Source organism: Cheilinus undulatus, linkage group 4, assembly GCF_018320785.1.
Source record: "Cheilinus undulatus linkage group 4, ASM1832078v1, whole genome shotgun sequence".
In the NCBI taxonomy this organism is placed as follows: Eukaryota; Metazoa; Chordata; class Actinopteri; order Labriformes; family Labridae; genus Cheilinus; species Cheilinus undulatus.
The window spans coordinates 48,436,874-48,456,913 of record NC_054868.1 but is presented as its reverse complement, the minus strand read 5'-3'; the positions used below and the strand labels follow the sequence as shown (position 1 = coordinate 48,456,913).

Below are 20,040 nucleotides of genomic sequence, written 5' to 3'. Positions count from 1 at the left end.
GACACACTCTCCCTAACAAATCTACACAACCACACACCAAGACCTGCACACCTAGAACCCAGCAAAGAAAGGCTGAGAACAGCTGGAGGAGTGAGGAGATGGGCATGCCTCATCAGTGTTTGATTTACCTGCCATTTGTTTAATTTAGCTCACACTGATTTCAGTTTTGAGTTTGCACTGTAATGAAAGAGCAGTTTTATTCAGTTTTTACGTGGCCTAAGTCACAATGAGATATTCAGAAATTGGCCTAAGTCAGTTTATTCTTATATGTTACATAAATGACAGACAGCGTTCTATGTATGTCAACAGGCATCTATTGCCAAAGCCCTTTTGCCTGAAATGATTCACAAATATTTTTGTATTTTCCCAAAAACTAGAAAATATGACTTATGCCAACAGTTTAATAGGGTGATGATATCTAAATAAACCTTAAATGAGTAAGTTTGTATTGAATTTGTCTTGCTTTTATAAAGTATTACAGTTTATGAGATTAAAATGTTCTGTTTTACTTCAAAAATCACTGGTTTATTTCAGATCCAATGTTATTGTTCCCAGGGATGCACCACATCCTGAAATATGTATACATACTTAAGTTGGAGGATTACTGTCATGGCCTCACTTTGAGTAAAAATTGGCACAACTCACCCCACTCTCCCCTACAGCTAAATATCTAGCTCAGTGGTTCTCAAATGGTGTAGCAAAGCACACTAGTGTGCCTTAAGTCAAGTTGTGCCGAGGGACTTTGTACCATATGTTATTAATACAACTTTATGGCAAGTACTGAAACCAGGCCTGCCCACAGATCTGGCTGGACCCCTGAAAAACCCCAGAGATTTGGCCCTCCCCAGTTGGTATTTATTGATGATAGTGTAGGTGTGTTGGATCAGTAGCATTGGTGCTAGGCTCCTGGCTAACAGTTACCTCATTAAGAGCTGAAAAGCATGGCAAGCTATTATTACTGGGTTGAAATTGGTGTTGAAATTATTAAGTCATACTATTCTTCACCAAGTTAAACAATTTTTCTACCCATTTTTTCCACTTCTTTTGACAACTTAAATCATTTTGCTGCTTTTTTTTTTTAGCATTTTTGCCAGTTATTGCAACTTGAGCAATTTTTGCCACTTTTTAGGAACTTTTTGCCAAATTTAACCCATTTTTGCTACCCTTTTGCCACTTTTTGCCCATTTTTTAAATTTTTGCCATTTTTCCCGTCACTTTTAACCAATTTTACCACCTTTTAGCAACTTTAATCCTTTTTGCCACTTTTCTGCAACTTTAAATGTATTTTGCCATCTTTTTGACACTTTCTCCCCTTTTTTGTATCACTTTTAACCCATTTTTACCACCTTTTTACAACATTTAACCCTTTTAGGCCACTTGTAACTCATTTTACCACTAGTTTGATTCAAGTTTTTGCAATTTCATCCCATTGTTTGGCCACTTTTCTTAATAAATTTTTGCCCATTTCTGACTTTGTTTTGCCACTTTTTGCCCAATTTTGCCTTGTTTTTTCACCACTTTTAACCCATTTTTGACACCTTTTGCCGTCTCCATGATCCCCCAGTTGGCTGGGCCCCAGAAAAGTTTATTTTATATCAATTTAAATATGGTGTGCCTTGAGATTTTTGGCTTAACCTTAGGTGTGCCTTGAGCGAAAAAGTTTGAAAACCATTGATCTAGCTAATATAATATAAAAGCTAAAAATCTGTCTGGCAGTTACAGCGTCCCTCACAAAGGAGTCTAGCTTAAATCTTAGTAAACCTGATGAAACTCAGCATTTAGCGTCTGGCTGTCTGCTCCTCTCCCAGTAACTCATCATCTGTGAGACACTTTTCGTCGTCACTGCGATCACTTTAGAGAGGCTGCAGCTGCTCAGCGGGTGCACAGGGTCGACAACAAACATGGTCTTTTCAGGAGGGTCTGTGGGGGAAATGCCCAGGCGTTTCAGGCACATTCCCAGGTAAACATCCTCTATGTAGAGTGGTTTAATGTGGGGGGAAACTTCCAGGATTTTTCCAGGCAGATCCAAGGATATGACATAGGCCATGCCCAGAGGATAAGGAGGGTACTCCGGCTCTGCAATCACCTCCCTGGGCATGTAGAACTTGTTGGACCGGTCTCTTAAAACTGGACTGTGCCACCAAACCAAACCTGACATGTAGTTCTGTTTGGGTGTGTTTGGATCAAGTAGAAGTTTGACCAAATTCTGGACATGGAGTAACATATCTGAGTCGATCTTTAAGACGTAGGAGGCTTTGACGCAGTGAGCAGACAGCCACTCCAGCATCATCATCGTCTTGATGGTCAGATTACGGTAGCTGTCCTGGAAGTCGCTCTGGATCAGGTCGTGGTGCTGCTGGTTCTCCTGTTCAAGCTTCTCCTGCGTCTGCTCAGCGTCGGCTCCTCCAGGCAGGCCGACGATGAAGAGAGTCTCCACCAGCTGACCCAGGACCAGCTTCTCGTTCCCCCACGTCCTCCTGATGGTGTCTCGAGCGGCCGTGTTGCCAGGTGCGACAGGGACCATCAGGACCAGGAAAGGAGTTGTGTGTCTACAGGTCCTTGTGTCGTCCATGATGAATTTGTAGTTCCTTGGATAGGCGACATGGTACGGTCCAGGATCCACAAAGGGAGGCTCCCAGGTTTCTGACTTCTTCACAGAGTTGAGGTAGAAGAAGAGGATTGTCACCACTCCAAGGATGAAGATGAAAATGTGTTTACAGTGTTTCCTCCACTTCTCCATTACTCTGGACAGAAAAATCTCGCATTAGTACATGAGAGCAGCACTTTTATTAGCAAAGACAATTCTGATTAAATAAAACATGAGGGGAAAAACTAACATGCATTCAAAAAGTGCAGAGAATAAAGTGCAGCTCAGTATTGGTGTTTACTGTGAGGTTAAAACTGCTCATGAAATCAATTGTGATTCACACTGATGCTTCTCTGCATCAAGACTATTTCTATATAGTTTTGTTTTAATGCATGTAAACACTTAAGGGGTAGGTGTCAGACAAAGTGAGTAGCATCATGACAGACAAACAGCTACTGTTAAAATTTTCCACAGCAAACCCTCAGTCTGTATGTATACACGCCCATAAGAGGGAATAAAAGGGAGAGCTTTCTGAGGCCCCGCCACACAGGGGCCCATGGAGGTCAGCAAAATAATGGTCCACTGCACAGGTGTCAAACTCAAGGCCCGGGGGCCAAATCCGGCCCATGGAACGATTATATTCAGCCTGCAAGATCATATCATATTTGTATTATAACTGGTCCACCAGTATGAGGTCTGCAGATTTCCACCAGTATAATAATGTAAATTTGTGTTTTATTTCATATTTTCAATTTTGCATGTCAAGATTACGACTCAAACTTATGATTTTGACTTTTCATTTCATGCTTTGATCTTTTCAACTTTTAATTTGGACTATATATCACATTTTTATCTTTTAGACTCCCAATTTTAAATTATAAGCCATATTTAGACCTTTTTAACTCCTTACTTTTGCTTTTTGACCCAATATTTTGACTTTTAAAAATATGATTTCAATTTTTTTCTCAAATTTTGACATTTTAAATGAATATTTTTTTCTTTTTATATCATATTTTGACCTTTTACACTCCCAATTTTGAATTTAAATCTTATTTTTAACTTTTTAAGTCATCATTTTGATTTCCAGCTCATATTTTGACATTTTCAACTCCTAATTTTGGCTTCTTAATCCCATATTTTGAATTTTCAGACTCACAATTTAAAATTTTAAGTCATATTTTGACTTTTAAACTCGTGATATCAAATTTGATCTCATATTTTGACCTTTCAAACTTATGATTTCAACTTTCTTGTATATTTTCTCTTTAAAAATATCATTTTTCTGTTTTTAATATTGTGTTCTTATCTTTTGAACTAATAAATTTGAATTTTTACCTCAGATTTGAGCCTTTAAACTTTTCTTTTTAACTTTTTTGAATTTCCAAATGATTTCTCATCAGTGCTGCTTTTTTTCATTTTCTATCACTGGTGACAATGAGGTTGACAGTTTAAGATTGTGTTGACCCTGTTAGGCCCTCAGGTTAGACCTGAATCCAGAATCTGGCCCCTGCTGTGATTGAGTTTGACACCCCTGGTCTACTGTAAAGTGAAGCTGTAATAGGCATATTTTATTTTTTACCTGAATAATAACCACTCTTATCAAAGTAACATTTTTTTAATTCATGCCTTAGAACAGTGGTTCTCAACTGGTCAGACAAGAGGACCCACCACCTCCTCCTTAAGAGAAATAACGACCCAGATTATATATAAAAAAAAACATCCATTTATGTCATAAATGTTGGTTAATCAGTATTGGTTAATCAGTATTCTTGGCTACCATTGCACCATGAAGACATAAGGACACTCCAAGAAATGTTGATGTTTGAAATATGAAAGCTTATTGAAAAAGAGACGGGACTAAACAAACATGTTAAAAGCACAATATTACAGAAGGATTTGCATGCATTCATCTTATATTACTCCATTTTCCCCAAATAACATGGAAGTTTCATGATCCCCCTGAAGAATTCCCTTGTTCTCTTGGGTAAAACAGCTTTATTTCCCAACAAAAGGGAGATAAAAAGGTAGAAATCTTGAGAAAATACTGAATTTTACTTGTAATCATAGGAAAACCAACTGCAACTACAACTACAAAATACTGTGTGTCCACTGAGGGCTTCCATATATAGTTTTTGTCACATTTTTTTTCACTGGCATACATTCACAACCCACTACAAAAATAAAAAAAGCTTCATGATCCAATTTTGGGTACCAACCCACCAGTTGGGGACCACTGCCAAAACGGAATTAAAATGGGCAGAAAGGTGGTGAAATGGTATCAAAAAGTGGCAAACATGGGTCAAAAGAGTGAAAAAAGTGCCACAAATTGGTTTAAAGTGAAAAAAAAGGTGTTGGAAGTGGCAAAAATGGATTCAAAGTTCCAAGAGAGGGCATAAAAATAGCTATTTGAGATTAAATTTGGCAAATATATCCATAGAAAGTGGTGAAAAGGGGTTTAAAAAAAGTGTAAAAAAAATTGGAAAACAGATGTAACAATAGGCAGATGGTGGCAAAAATGGGCTAAAATTGGTGAAAAATTGCCAAAAAAGTGGTGAAATAGGATTAAAAAGAGGTTAAATGGGTCCAAAGAGGCCAAGATAGACAGACAGTGGCAAAAATGTGCTTTAAAGTGGTAAAAACAGGCAGAAAAAGTGGGGGAAAGGGTTACAAGTGGCACAAATTGATTTAAAGATGCAAAAAAGTATAAAAATAGGCAACTGCCATTAAAATTGAGAAAAATAAGCATGGTGAAAAAGGTTTAATAATGACAAAAATGGGTTAACAGAGGCAAATATATGCAGATCTCAGAAAATGGGTTAAAATGATCAAAAACTTCTAGAAAAAGTGGTGAGGAGGTTACAAAAAAACAGATTGAAAAGGGCAAAAATGGTTGTTAAATAGGGATAAAAAGTGGCAGAAATTGGTAAAAAAAAAAAATAGGCCAAAATTGGCATAATAATTAGCACGAATTGGTTTACAGCGGAAAAACAGGCAGAAAAGTGGTTAAAAAAAAGAGAGAGGGTATAAAATTAGGTGACTGCAGTTGAAACTGTCGAAAAAAATCAGCATTAAAAGTGGTGAAAGGGTTAATAGTGGCAAAGAATGCATATTGTTGACAGAGACGAAAATATGCAGATCATGGAAAACATGGGTTAAATTGACAAAAACTGGTAGAACAGATGGTGAAATGGAAATATAAAAAGGCAAAATTGGTCCAAAAAGGCAATATTTGGCATAAAGTGGCACAAATTAGTTCAAAGTGTTAAAAACAGGCAGAAAAGATGATGAAAAGGGTTCAGAGCAGCAAAAATGGGGTTTAAAGTTGTTAAAAACGGCAGGAAAAATGGCAAATATTTGGTTGTAACTGGCAGAAACATAAAAGTGGTAAAAACGGGTACAGATTTGTGATGGTTGGCAGGGCGAAGGTGGCAAAATGGGTTAAAATTGACAAAAACTGGCCAAAAAAATTGTGAAAATGGGTTAAAAGTGACAAAAATAGATTGAGTGGCAAAATGTTCTGAAAAGGTTGTGAAATAGGATTTAAAAAGTAGCAAAAACATTGGTAGATGGTGCCAAAATGTGTTTGAGGTGGGAAAAAAAAGGCAGAAAGTGACAAAATGGGATGAAAAGCACATAAAATTAATGACAAGTGGCACCAAGACTAGCACCAATGGTACACACATTCATTAATACTATTAAAAATCACAACTGGAGGGCCCCATCTCTGGTTTTGCATCCTTTGCCACCTGTCTGCATGTGGCTGTGGAGCTGCCCCCTGCTGGCCATTAGATAGAATGCAGGATCAAAACTCAGAAGTCATGTTCTCATTTTTTATACCAGGAGGTTTCCTCTCCTTATACTTATGTTACTGTTTTAGGGTTTAGTTATTTCTACCCCCACTGTGAAAATCTTTAAGTTAAGCATACTTAGCCTAAAAAGCTGATTCTGATTCACTGGATCCTGTAATCTATGGTCAGCATGGATGCTGACACATTTAATAAAACACACCCAGAAAGGTAAACAGCTGAAGCGTCAAGCAGGTACAGGCTCTAAAGAACACTGAATGATCCTACATCTTTCACTTTAAGTACTTAATTTCACTTATTTGGTTTCTTAAAATAATATGAAGTCTTTTTAAAAAACTTTGGAATTTCTTGCTTTATTGGTGCTTACTGAAAATAATTCTGGCTTTTTTATCGAAATATCTTGATATAGGATGTTTTTGATGACTTTTGGCTTTATATTAATACAATTATATTTATATTTTATATTACTTTATATTAAATGTAGCATGGCATTCATTCCTGAAAAAGGCAAATCTCCTCACAGAGATAACAGTATTGACCGTGAGGCTGAGGCAGAGTAAGAAGACTGTACTCACTGTTTATTTCAGGAAGTAGCAGCTCAGTCCTGCAGCTTGACTCCTCTCAGAAGTGACATTTCCCTCCACACGTTCATCCTCACTGAGTCTGCTGTTTGTCTGTATGATTGCTAAAGCATTGCCTTGTTAAAAAGACAGTAATAAGAGATAAACATGTTCAGTGATCCACACCAGAAGCTCTAGGCTGTAAACACAGAGGAACATGAGGGCTGGGACTTCCTGATTACTTTACCAAGCTGTCAGAGCTCCGCCTACTTCCTCTGCCTGCCTGCTGTACTGGGAGATAACCACATGTAGCAGAGGTTTCATGAGCAATATAAAGAGCTCAACAAAGATAGATTAAATACACCTGTGAACGACCTGTGGTCAAATATTTATGCAGGAAGCTTCTAGAGAGAAAGCCCAGCAGAATAAAAAGGAGTGCTTGAGTGCTCCAGACTTGTTCACTGTTTATAGCAGTGATACTCAACATGTGGCTCTTTTGGGATCATTTGTGGCTCTTTAATGTCTTCAATTTAAATATTGTTCCCCCAGAAAACCTTAAAAAGGGAAAAAAAATGTTGCCCTTTTTCACTAATTGTTGCCACTTTTCATCAATTTAAGCTACCTTTTGCCATTAAATACCACTTTTTTCCTACTTTTTTGCCATTTCAATCCCATTTTTTCCATTAAGGCTATCTTTTGCCATTTAAAACCAGCTTTTTCCCTACTTTTTAGCCCAACTTTTTACCCATTTTTTGCCATTTTTTTCCCGCCTTTTCACCCTATTGAGCTACCTTTTGTCGTTAAATTTTGGTACATTTCAGCCACTTTTTTGCCACTCTGATCCCATTTTTGCATTTTTTCCTACTTTTCACCCATTTAAGCTACTTTTTGCTATAAGATACAACTTGTTTCCTCTTTTTTCACATTTTTGCCACTTCTTTTCACCACTTTAAGCCCATTTTTGCCCTTTTTCACCACTTTTCACCCATTTCAGCTACCTTTAGCAACTAAATACCACTTGTTTCCTCTTTTTTTGCCCATTTTTGTCACTCTTGACTGCTTTTTGCCCATTTTAGTCACTTCTCACTCATTTTCTTGCCACTTTTGGACCATTTTTGAACTATTTTATGCCAACTGTAACTTTTTTTGGTCACTTCTCACCCATTTTTGCTACTTTCTGACCCTTTTCCCACTTTTCCTCCCCATTTTCACCCCGTTCACCCATTTCTGTTCCTCTTTGACCATTTTTGCCTCCTTTAACTTATTGTTGAAGTTATTGTTTAGTTATTTTTATTGTTACTTATTGTTTTAACCACTCTGATTGTTGCTCATGCAAAGGTATTTTTCAACAATGTGGCTCTTTGGTTGAGCTGGGTTGAGTAACACTGGTTTATACTCTCCTTAATCTCCTTTGTTCAAAAGTTAAAGATAGCAGATGGGATTATAGCTTTAAGTTGTTCACCATTTTACTGGTTTGGTTTGATTTGAGCAGGACAAATAAAGAAGTCCATTAAGCTAAATTTATGAACTGAAAAATGTTTTTCAGAGAGATTGACAGATTTGTCTTGCCTTCACTCAACACCATTGTTCTTTTTAGCCTTGCAGTAGCCTACCAAAAAGCAAACCACTTTGTACCCATGCATGTAAGATTTACTTTAGCAATGTGTGGGGGGTCTGGGGCCCACCCTCAGAAAATTCAGAGCTTCAAAATCTTTATTTCCTATACTGTAGTGTGTTTTCACTGGTTTTTACTTTTTTAAAAAAAAAAAAAGTAGCTAGATTAATTAGTTGTGAAGTATTTTATTCTATATACCATCCCAGATAAATGAAAAACAAATTCAGACCTCTATAACAGCCAACAGGCTATTTTAAGTCACACTTCAACAGAAACATAATAATGAGTCTATCCAGGCTAAATCCTGAGTAGAAGTTTAATCTCCTCTCTTTTAGATCATCTTCATCCTTTATGATTCATGTCTGACTGGAGTGTTTTAAACACGTCTAACCAAATGTTAAAGTACATGCACATGAGTTATCTTGACTTCTGTGTGGGAGATTTTCGTCCCCAATCGAGTGAGATTCTGTCTGAATTTACCATCTCTGTTATGCACAGCACGCTTGAGACAGACAGCATCACTGAGCAGACTCACGTACAGGATCAGATCCCTGCTTATCAAACATGCTCAGACCTCAGAGAAAAACTCTGAGTGGAGAGTTGTCTGAAAAAGGCAGGATGTATAACTGACTGATGTGACAGGCGTGTCTGTGTTTTAGTTTTATATCAGAGTGGTGAGTCTGTGACTGAAACGACACAGACACGGCAGACACACGGTGTGACCGAGCCGTGGGCTCAGGAGAGATGAACAATGTTGGCTGTCTACTAACTCACATTAAAAACTTACCTTAATTTAGAAATGTGCTCTCCTCTTTGCTGAATGTTTCTTCCTTCAATTTTTGCCGCGACCTCGGCATCTACCAAAGATTGCATATTGGCAAGAAGAGCATTCACTTCCCCTCCAATTCACAGTCAAGCAACGGTGATGCAAGAGCGAGTCGCTGTGAGACCAAGACCACTTTTATTCCATTTTTGCCACCGTTCTTTTACAACTTTTGTCAGTTTTACCCATTTTCACAACTGCTGTGCCAATTAAAACCAGGTTATGCCACATTTTTCCACTTTTTTGTTGCCACTTTTAGTCCATTTAATTGGGACATATTATGCAAAAATCCCTTTCTCAGGCTTTTTTTTTTAACAAAAATGTGCCCCTGACCTGTGCACAGAACCCTCGAGTACCAGACCCCCAAGCTAGTTTGCCACTTTCAACCCATCTTCACCACTTGTTGCCCATTTTTGTGTCATTATTTTTCACCAAATGTGTCATAGTTTCTTCTAATTTATTTTCTGGCACCCTGGCATCTACATTACTTCCCAAATGGTTTAGTTTCATGTGTCCATCCACATTATTATCACCACCTTAAAAAGGTATCTTAAAAAGGGCTTTATCATGCTTGAGAATGAATACATATATAATTCACTTTTCTGCTCTGATGAGAGTAAATATTCTTGCTCTTCTTTTCCTGTATGAGTCTTTATAAAAACTTTAAAGTTAATTTTAAAGACTCTCTGACTGCCTGGCCCATTCAAGCAAAGCAAGAAAGTATTTTGATAACTAAACAACGTTTCAGCCGCACCTATTCCTTGAACATAAGCTGTGATAAAGTAGACAAACTGGGCAATCAGCCAACAGAAAGAGAAATGTCCTCGTGATCCTTGTATAACTTCAGTCTCTGTAAAGTTACCCGTTTAACCCATTGTTTTGCTCCTACCCATTTGAGTCTCTTTTTGCCACTTCAAATCAAGTTTGGCCACTTTTTCCTCACTATTAAAGATTTTTCACCCATTTCAGTTACTTTAAATTAAGTTTTGTCACTTTTGTCCTCACTTTTAAAGACCTTTTACCCATTTCAGCTACTTTATATTAAGTTTTGCCACTTTTATCCCATATTAGCCACTTCAAATCAAGTTTTGCCACTTTTTTCCTCACTTTTAAAGACTTTTTCTTAATTTTCTGCACTTTTCACCAATCTTTGGCACTTGACATTTTTGTGCCATGTGGCAACCATTAGCTTATTTTTCCGTTTTTCTTATTTGTTTTCTGGCATCCTGACATTACAAAAGGTGGCAAAGAAGACACACTGGGCCAACAGAATTAAAAACTTCCTCATAATCTTATCTTTGTTTTTCTTTGTCTGGTTTTAGTTTCCGTTACTTTGTGCCCTCAGAGTTGTTTTGAAAAGAAATCTATCTTATCAAAGATCAACCTCCTTTTTTTGCTGTTATCAGGCATCGTGTTCACTGATCTGAGTGTTCTCAGATTTCCTCCTCACTAGCTTTACCTGTCCAGTATTTCTTTTTATCTGAACTGAGGTTTAGGGTCACAAACGGAGCTTTCACTCTGATCCATGCTGGTGCAGATCTTACTTTTGAGAGATGTTTCATGAGGATGTACAATATCTTCAGGCTGGTCTTTGAACCATAAGAGAAAGCAACTCATTGCAAACCTCTATTGAGTAAACATGTGGACGATGATTGGTTATGTTAGGATGTTAGGTGAATCACTTCATAGCTATTTAAAGGTAAATAATAGTTAACTCTACTGGTCTAAAATTAAGAAAAAAACACTTCCTTTATCTGGTGCATCACCGCTTACAGAATGTGGCTAACATTGGCAATGCTCTCTCTGTCGGTCTTCAATCCTCTTTGCTGATTAACCCTTTAGTTCCCGTGTTGAATGCTGTTACTTTGGTTATATGCAAGTGTAGCCTGACACTGTCTCCATTTGACTTCATCACTATTTTCTAGAGCAGTGGTTCTCAACTGGTGGGTCATGACCCAAAAGTGGGTCGCCAAACTGGTTTTACTGGGTCCCTGAAGGTGAGCCTGGAAAAAGCTGTGGCATTGAGTTCATGATGAACAGACGGCATGAGCAGACATACATCCATTCATTTTATTTTACTCTGATTTTCCATGATAGCGAGAACATTTGGGTGGTTTTATTAAGATCTAAACTTATTTAACTCCTTTTCTGGAGGAAACAAAACAGGTTATCTCATTTTCATTCATTAATCTCTCAAAATATCAAGTAAACTATCAAAATGCATGCCTTACCATAGAGAATGGAACAAATTGCAATGTATTCATGTACGCTGTTTTAAAGTTTCTACAGTTGCATGCTTGTCCTGTCCTTTTGTTCAGTCATGTTTTGTTCTATTTGTGGTATAAACTTCAATATTATTTGTTAATTAATAGAAGTTGTTGAAAATATTTTAGGGTCGTGATTGCACATTTAAGAGGTGATGGGTCCTGAGGCTAGACCAATTGAGAACCCCACCCTCTAGATCAAACAGTGCTAGATTGCACAATTTCTATGAGATGCTATCTGTTAACAGTTATTTGCTGATTAAAGAGTGCCGTGGCAGCAAGGCCACAGACATGGAAACAGCATTCTGAGCAGGGCTGAAACAGAGGGGTTTTTAGACTTGAAAAAAATCCAGTGCTGGAGTGTTTTTTAGCAACAAACTTTACAGGCATGTTTTGGAGACCTCTGTGACGGATATAAAATTGCGGTGTCTAGGCATTTGAGGACCTGCGTTATTTTTAAGTTCTGCATGATCTTCATTTTTAACACCAAATGTTGCTGCTTGGGTTTGATGTCTTGAACAAAACCTTTTCCAAAAGTGTGCTCAGTGTTTTTGAAAATTTTTTAATGTCAATTTAAATTTGACAAATTACATTCAACAGAAAAAAGAGATAATCACTTTTCTGTAAACGGCTTTTTCATCTATTGCATAAAGGTGCCCTGAGAAAAAAACCTTTTCATATCTTTTGCATTGATTTAACATCTTAAACCAGTAGTTTTTTCATAAGAATACATTTTTCCATCCCTTTTGATTCATTGCTACCTTCATAAAGCATAATCACACTCTGCAATTTGCAGAAATTTGTAGTCAGACACGAGATAGTCATGTTTCTCTAAACTCATGAGGCCAGCTCATCAAAACAAATCTTAACAGCAACTTCAGTAGTCAAAAATTTCCCTGATACCACAATCTATATTCTCATGAGCAAGGCAGAAACACTGTAAACCAGAACAGTAGAAATCTATAAATAAATACTCCCAATCCCCTGCCTCCCGACCCCTGACACCAAAGTGAGATCTTAGAGCATCTTTAGTTGCCTTTTTATGGACAAGGCGGTCCTGGCTTCTTTAAGTCTGTCCAGAAGTCTATTAGTTGTTTTGAAGACCCAAGGATGTAGGTGATGACCTTAGAGAAGGAGCAGCGGTTGTATTTTGAGTTGTAGGCCTGAAACTGGGAGGGATTTGGTGGCGATGAGGGATTCAGTCCAAGTTTTTTCATGCACATTCCAATGTACGCGTCCTCAATGTTGAAAGGCTTTATTGATTTTGACACATTCACAAATTTCTCAGGAAGATCATTGGAGAAGACATATCCCATGCCTAGAGTGTAGGTTGGGTACCTTGGCTCTGGGTACATCTCCTCTGGGACGTACCACTTGGAGTTCTTTGACCGCAACACCGGCCGGTTCCACATGAGCATCCCTGTAAGGTAGTTCAGCCTCGGGATGCCCGGCCTCTGCAGCATGATCACTAGATTGTCAATGTTCAGGAACATATCAGAGTCAACTTTCATGGCGTAGGCGGCTGTAGGGCAGCGTGTCGCCAGCCAGTCCATGATCACCATTGTCTTGATAGTTAGATTTTTGTAAGTGTCCATAAAGTCACTCTGGATCAGGTCGTGATGTTCCAGATCCTCCTCTTTGAGCTTCTGCTGCTGCTGCTCGATATTAGCTCCTCCAGATAGTCCCAGCATGAACAGAGTGAGCACCACCTCGCCCTGTACTTTCTTTTCTTTGCCCCATGTTTGACGGATGGCGTCCCGTGCTGCAATATTTCCTGGTGCGACTGGAATCATCAAAACTAGAAAAGGCGTCTGGTTCCTGCACACCTCTGGTTTATCCATTATAAAGTGGTAGTTTCGTGGGTAGGCTTGGTGGTACTGAGGCCAAGGAGGTGTAACAGCAGTGGGTACAGTTGGTGCTTTGGTAGGTGGTTCTGTAGGTGGTTTAGTAGGTGCTATTATAGGTGCTTTGGTAGACGTTTTTGTAGATGTGACAATAGCTGGTACAGCAGTGGTTTTAAGTATTTCCTGAGGTTTAACTCTGAAAAAAGGAGGAGGTAGAACAATCTGTCTGGTCCGATTGAAAAACCTGTGATAGTGTTGATGCAGGGGGAGACTGTCCCACCATGATGGCGTGCTCTGGGACACAGTGTAACACAAGATGAAGAGTAGAAAACAAAACAGGAGCAGGAACTGGAACCAGGATTGGAAAATAGGCTTCTTTTGATGACCTTCACTGAGATTTCTGAAAACACAAGAAAAACAAATCAACACCACTAAGTTCACATTACTAGAAGAACACAGTTAGACCAATGAAGAATGGCTATGCCTGCTAATAGAACTTATCAGCAGGCGGCCATCAGCAACCTATAAGATTTGCACTAATCATACAGCGATGCAAACTCTTCCACAAGGTCCTGCAGCTGAGCGTAACATGCACACGTATTGCATCTAGCCTTGTGGCCAATGAATCCCTTTGCAGCAAGATTTGAGGTGACAATTTTGGAAAATGTTCTATTTGCAATTTTTTTTTCCAATATTGCGAATCTGATTTAAAATGCAATTATTGTTATTATCAATATTAATAAGTTATATAAATCCTTAATGTTATACAGTTTTCAACACAAGTAGAAAATTATTTAATATAATAACCAACACAATATTTTATAGATTAAAAAAGGGCTGAACCAGTTTGGGAAAAAAAAATCTAATTGCAATCGGATATATAAAAATTTGCAAAAATAATCTGACTTTTTTTTCCAATATTGCGATTGTGATTTAATATGCATATTGTTACCAGGTTCATCATCTTATGTATTTTTTCAACAAATTCAAGTAATAAATCATTCTGTATGATAAGCTACATTCATTCAGGAACACTATTATCACGCATTTAACCATTTTAGTTTTACTTGGTGGAGAAGGCTCTGCTGTAAAGATGCTCCTGGGTTAGTCAAGCAGAGACATTTATGACAATGTACTGAAAACAATGAAATTATTTCAGAAGAAATTAATCCATAGTGCCATGAATCTGAATATGAGGGTGCAACAAGCTTTAGGCTATAAAGGAGGTGGCTGGGGTGGGGGGAAGTGAAGCCTTGACAGCAGTACCAGTGAGGTGCATCAGCGTTAACACAAGCAGGGATTAGTGAGAATTACGTCATATTTAAATACAATGCTGTGTTTATAGAAAGAGCTGTGATTGGCTGCGGGAGCTGGGAGGTGACAATTGGTATCAGCTGGCTATCGGCCAATTGTGGCTGGGGGTATGACTTCATTGAACTAACGCTAAGCTTCATCAATATTAGATAGAATGAAATATCTAATTGCAGTTATTTTTGCTCATATTGCAAATGTGTTATCAATTGCTTTATTGAGGGGGATTATTATTTCTATGTCACTCATGTTGATTGAGACAAACATACATAAAACATGAAAAGGAGGATTTTTGACACTGACACTTGAACCCTGACACTTAAATATTTGCATAATGTTTATAAAATCTCTGCTGCTGCAAAAATGAATGTATTAAACTGGTGTTTTGACACATTTAAAGTTCTAGAAATATTGCAACTTCTGTGATTTGTAAATTGCAGCAGGCCATATTGCGATTTAATCTAATTTGTAATGAATTTCCCAGCCCTGGTTGGATATTTAGAAACTGTTTTCAGGTGGAAAAATACAAATGGATAATTAAAGCATTATCAGATCAATATACCATTTGAGGAAAGATGGAGAAGTTTCACTTTAAGAGCCAACATACCTACATGTTGAAGATGAATAACTTTTAGTCCTAAAAAAGTGTCTCAGGTTTATTTTTTAAGTTGCATAAATGGTAGAACTAAATACCAAGTTGTTTGATTGGCCTGATTAATTTTGGAAAAGACAACAAAAAAAGCCGGGTGCCAGTTCAGCTTGGTGGGAGCAGAGGACCCAAAGCAGAAGCTGTAATCCTCGATGCACTGGTCGGGATCAATTCCCAGTCCCATTTATGGTGCATGTCTTCCCCAGTTCTCTCTCCCCATGTTTGCTGTCTAAATAAAGGCAAAAAATGCCCTGAAAATAATCTTTAAAAAGAATATTAATCAAAACATGTGCTGAGGTCTGCTTATGAAATGTGCATGTGCTTACAGATAGGGGAGAGTGGGCTGATTTGTGCCAGGGGGGAAGTAGTGCCACCCCTTGTTTATAGAAAATCATAGAAGAAATTGGTCATGTGACCACATATTTTTGAAGAGCCATCCATTTTACACAACCTGCATAAAAAAGAGACATATGGCATGAGAGGTAAGCACATTTTAGCTCAAAAACTGCTTTTTGCCTTTCAAAGTAAGATTTCTATGATCAAGGTTTTTGATTGTTGTGTCTGAACAATTATAGACAAGTTTGAAAACAGTGGCACACCTACAAACCCAGACCCACAGACACACTCAAACCCTGACACCCACACAACCAGACCCAAATACCCACAAATCCAGACCCACGCACCCAGAGACACAAATCCCAGACACACCGACACACCCACCCTAACAAATCCACACAACCACACACCGAGACCTGCACACCTAGAACCCAGCAAAGAAGGGCCGAGAACAGCTGGAGGAGTGAGGAGATGGGCATGCCTCATCAGTGTTTGATTTACCTGCCATTTGTTTAATTTAGCTCACACTGATTTCAGTTTTGAGTTTGCACTGTAATGAAAGAGCAGTTTTATTCAGTTTTTAAGTGGCCTAAGTCACAATGAGATGTTCAGAAATCAGCCTAAGTCAGTTTATTCTTATATGTTACATAAATGACAGACAGCGTTCTATGTATGTCAACAGGCATCTATTGCCAAAGCCTTTTTGCCTGAAATGATTCGTTTACGTTTTTTGTTTTCCAAAAAACTAGAAAATATGACTTATGCCAATAGTTTAATAGGGTGATGATATCTAAATAAACCTTAAATGAGTAATTTTGTATTGAATTTGTCTTGCTTTTATAAAGCATTACAGTTTATGAGATTAAAATGTTCTGTTTTACTTCAATAATCTTCAATAATCATTGGCACAATTTACCCCAACATATTCTCCCCAAAGGCACAACTTACCCCGGGGCAAGTTGTGCCACAACATCACTTCTTTCCGAAAGCTACATTTCTTAAACAGTTTATTTCAGATCCAAAGTTATTGTTCTCAAGGTTGCAACACATCCTGAAATATATGTACATACTTAAGTTGGAGGCATTACTGTCATGGCCTCACTTTAAAGTCCCTTTGAGTAGAAACTGGCACAATTCACCCCACTCTCCCCTTTCTGATTCCTGAGTTTTTTTGCATATTTATCACACTTAAATGTTTCGGATCATCAAAACAATTTTTATATTTCACAAAGACAACCCAAGTAAATGGAAAATGCAGTGTTTGAAAGATTATTTAATTTTTTAAGGGAGGAAAAAATCCAAACCTCTCTGGCCCTGTGTGAAAAAGTAATTGCCCCCTTGTTAAATCATGAGTTAACTGTAATTAACCACAGTTTTTGTAAAGCTGAGTTCAATCTCACTGGCCACACCCATGCCTGATTACCGCCAGATTTGTTGAATCAAAAAATCACTTAAACAGAAACTGTCAGACAAAGTGAAGTAGGCTACAAGATCTCAAAAAGAAACGCATCATGCCACGAGCCAAAGAAATTCAAGAACAAATGAAAAAACAAAGTGATTAGAACCCATCAGTCTGGAAAAGGTTACAAAGCCATTTCCAAGGCTTTGGGACTCCAGCAAACCACAGTCAGAGCCATTATCCACAAATGGAGAAAACAAGGAACAGTGGTGAACCTTCCCAGGAGTGGTCAGCCAACCAAAATCATTCTGAGAGTGCAACCACGACTCATCCAGTAGGTCACAAAAGAACCTAGAAGGACATCCAAAGACCTGAAAGCCTCACTGACCTCAGTTAAGGTCAGTGTTCAAGACTCAACCATAAGAAAGACACTGGGCAAAAATGGCACCCATGGGAGAGTTCCAAGGCCAAAACCACTGCTGACCAACAAGAGCACAAAGGCTCGTCTCACATTTTCCAAGAAACATCTTGATGATCCAAGAGACTTTTGGAGAAATATTCTGTGGACTGACGAGACAAAAGTTGAACATTTTGGAAGGTTTGAGTCCCGTCACATCGGGTGTAAAAATAACACAGCATTTGATAAAAAGAACATCATGCCAACAGTCAAACATGGTGGTGTCAGTGTGATGGTCTGAGGCTGCTTTGCTGCTTCAGGACCTGGACCACTTGCTGTGATCGATGGAACAATGAATTCTGCTGTTGACCAGAAAAATCCTGAAGGCGAACGTCCGGCCATCAGTATATGCCCTCAAGCTCATGGGTTATGCAGCAGGACAACGACCCGAAATACACCTGCAAGCCCACCTCTCAATGGCTCAAGAAAAACTAAATTAAATTTTTGGAGTGGACTTAAATCCAACTGAGATGCTGTGGCGTGACCTTTAACGGCAGTTCATGCCGGAAAACTCTCCAATATGGCTGAGTTAAAGCAATGCTGTGAAGAAGAGTGGGTCAAAATTCCTCCACAGTGATGAGAAACACTCATCACCCGTTATCGCAAACGCAGGGGGCTCTTGCCTGGCATTGCCTTGAATTTATTCCAAAATTTGTTCCAGTGACTATTTCACCAGTGTACACATTGTTCTTTTTACACGTCCTCATCATTTGATAGAAGTACAGTGCGGCTTTGTCCCTGGTCAGAATGCTAGCTTAGGGTCTACAAAGGGGATATTAATGCATTGGTTTATAATTCATGACAAGCTGTACCCCTAAATTAACACTATCAAACTTTTAAAGGATTTTTTAAGTTAATTTAATTTCAGAATAAATCTTTCCTAATAGCAATAGTGTGATTCTAAACTGGATTCAGAGATAATTTAAAACTTTTCTTTGATCTTGGGAAGGCATTTCAGGACCCTCCCACCCGGAAAAAATCACTAAAAGGGCAACCTGGGATGTCCAAATAGTTCACTGGATCATCAACATCTTGTTTCGACCCAAAAAGCCATGAAATAGATGCATTAAAAACAGGAAGTGATCACTTCTCCTAAACTTTTACAGGCTGCATGTCTCCCCATTTCAGAGTCAGAGAGGGGATTCATGTGAGACCAGGTGTCCAGCAGGTCGGACAGATAAAAAGAGGACACCTGCTCCCCACAAACACGGAGTTTAAATCTACAGCCTAAAATCAGACTCATGTGCAGCAGAGATTCTCTTCGCCTCGGTGGAGAACAACCCCGAGACCCTCCGTGTTCCGAGCGGAGACGTGGACGGAGGGACGCCGACCCCCGCCTCCGGTGCTCACCTGAAGCGGGGAGTTGACACGAAGAATGGCCGCCGGGTGAGTGACATGACGTGGGCAGGCGCAACTGCGAGGCCCGCGGGCTGAGCAGCAGCCTCCGTGGGAACTTTTTGAATCGACATTTTTAAGGTCACAGAAGTTTAGCAACACTGCTCGAGGGCGTTCGGTGCGCGTGATGAAGGGTGCGTTGAATATGTGTAGCAAGCAGGGCCGGCCCCATACCTTGGTGCCCTAGGTAACATTCTGATTAGTTGCTAAGAGGGGTTGACCCTTGTGTTTCTATATGGCTTTTTGTAGCCACTTGGGGGCGATATTTACATCTAATTTAACCATAACTCTCATATACATAAATTTTAAAATTGTGACTTCAAAAATTTTTAAAGGTAAAAAATACACTGTGGGCAAATTAACTACAGTGTTAATTTTGTTGACTAATTATTTTCGTTATAGCTTTCGTTAATAGCCTTTTTCCCCCTGATGAAAACTAGACAGTAACTAATAAATACAAGTGCACATAGACAACAACTAAAACTAAATTATTTGACATTTTAGTCAACAAATAAAAACGAGACAAAAATGTTTGACAGAGATTTTATCCAATCAGACCTAATTTCGTCATGTAGAAGGTAGGGGCAAGTTAGGCATATATCCAATCACAGCTACTTTGGCTATGTGGTGAAGGGGTAAGTTGGGGAGAGATCCAATCAGTCGACTAAATTTACTGTAAATTTTGTCGACTAAAATGTTGGGAAGTTTCATCAAATAAAACTAGACTAAAACTAAAACAATTTAGATGACTAAATTATGACTAAAACTAAAAGATATTTTTGGCAAAAGACTATAACTAAAATTAAATGTAAAAGTGCTGTATAAATTAACACTAATTTACTACCCTTTGGTCCTGTTATGGCTGTTAACAGCCACTAACTTTAATCGCTGTAAAAAATATATCAGATAATTTTTTTTTTCATTTTTTTTTTTGTTCAAATCTCTTAATCAAGCTCAGTCCTGATCAAAAATATTGATTTTTTTAAATTTTTTT

General features: G+C 38.4%; 2 protein-coding genes across 3 annotated transcripts in view; both read right to left on the bottom strand.

The window, feature by feature from the left end:
- Positions 1-1,548: 1,548 nt before the first annotated feature.
- On the bottom strand, positions 1,549-7,176 carry LOC121508763 (beta-1,3-galactosyltransferase 2-like). The gene is made up of 2 exons (XM_041785840.1): positions 6,969-7,176; positions 1,549-2,744 (listed from the first exon to the last, which is right to left on the bottom strand). The coding sequence occupies exon 2, from the start codon at positions 2,738-2,740 to the stop codon at positions 1,772-1,774; it is 969 nt and encodes a 322-aa protein (XP_041641774.1). The 5' UTR covers positions 2,741-2,744; positions 6,969-7,176; the 3' UTR covers positions 1,549-1,771.
- A 5,107-nt stretch (positions 7,177-12,283) lies between these two features.
- The window catches only part of LOC121508626 (beta-1,3-galactosyltransferase 2-like), a 10,184-nt gene continuing 2,427 nt past the window's right edge, over positions 12,284-20,040 (bottom strand). Inside the window, exons 1-2 of one of the 2 annotated variants that reach the window (XM_041785607.1) lie at positions 19,002-19,171; positions 12,284-13,899 (exon numbers count right to left, since the gene is read on the bottom strand). In XM_041785607.1, the coding sequence (XP_041641541.1) occupies positions 12,696-13,899; positions 19,002-19,120 (1,323 nt within the window). In that variant the 5' untranslated portion in view covers positions 19,121-19,171 and the 3' untranslated portion in view covers positions 12,284-12,695. Of the gene's footprint in view, positions 13,900-19,001; positions 19,172-20,040 lie in introns of those variants that run through there. The other variant, XM_041785608.1, reaches the window with a different exon arrangement.

Excerpts from the sequence above, each read along its gene's own strand:
- LOC121508763 (XM_041785840.1), bottom strand. The coding sequence starts at position 2,740 with ATGGAGAAGTGGAGGAAACACTGTAAACACATTTTCATCTTCATCCTT.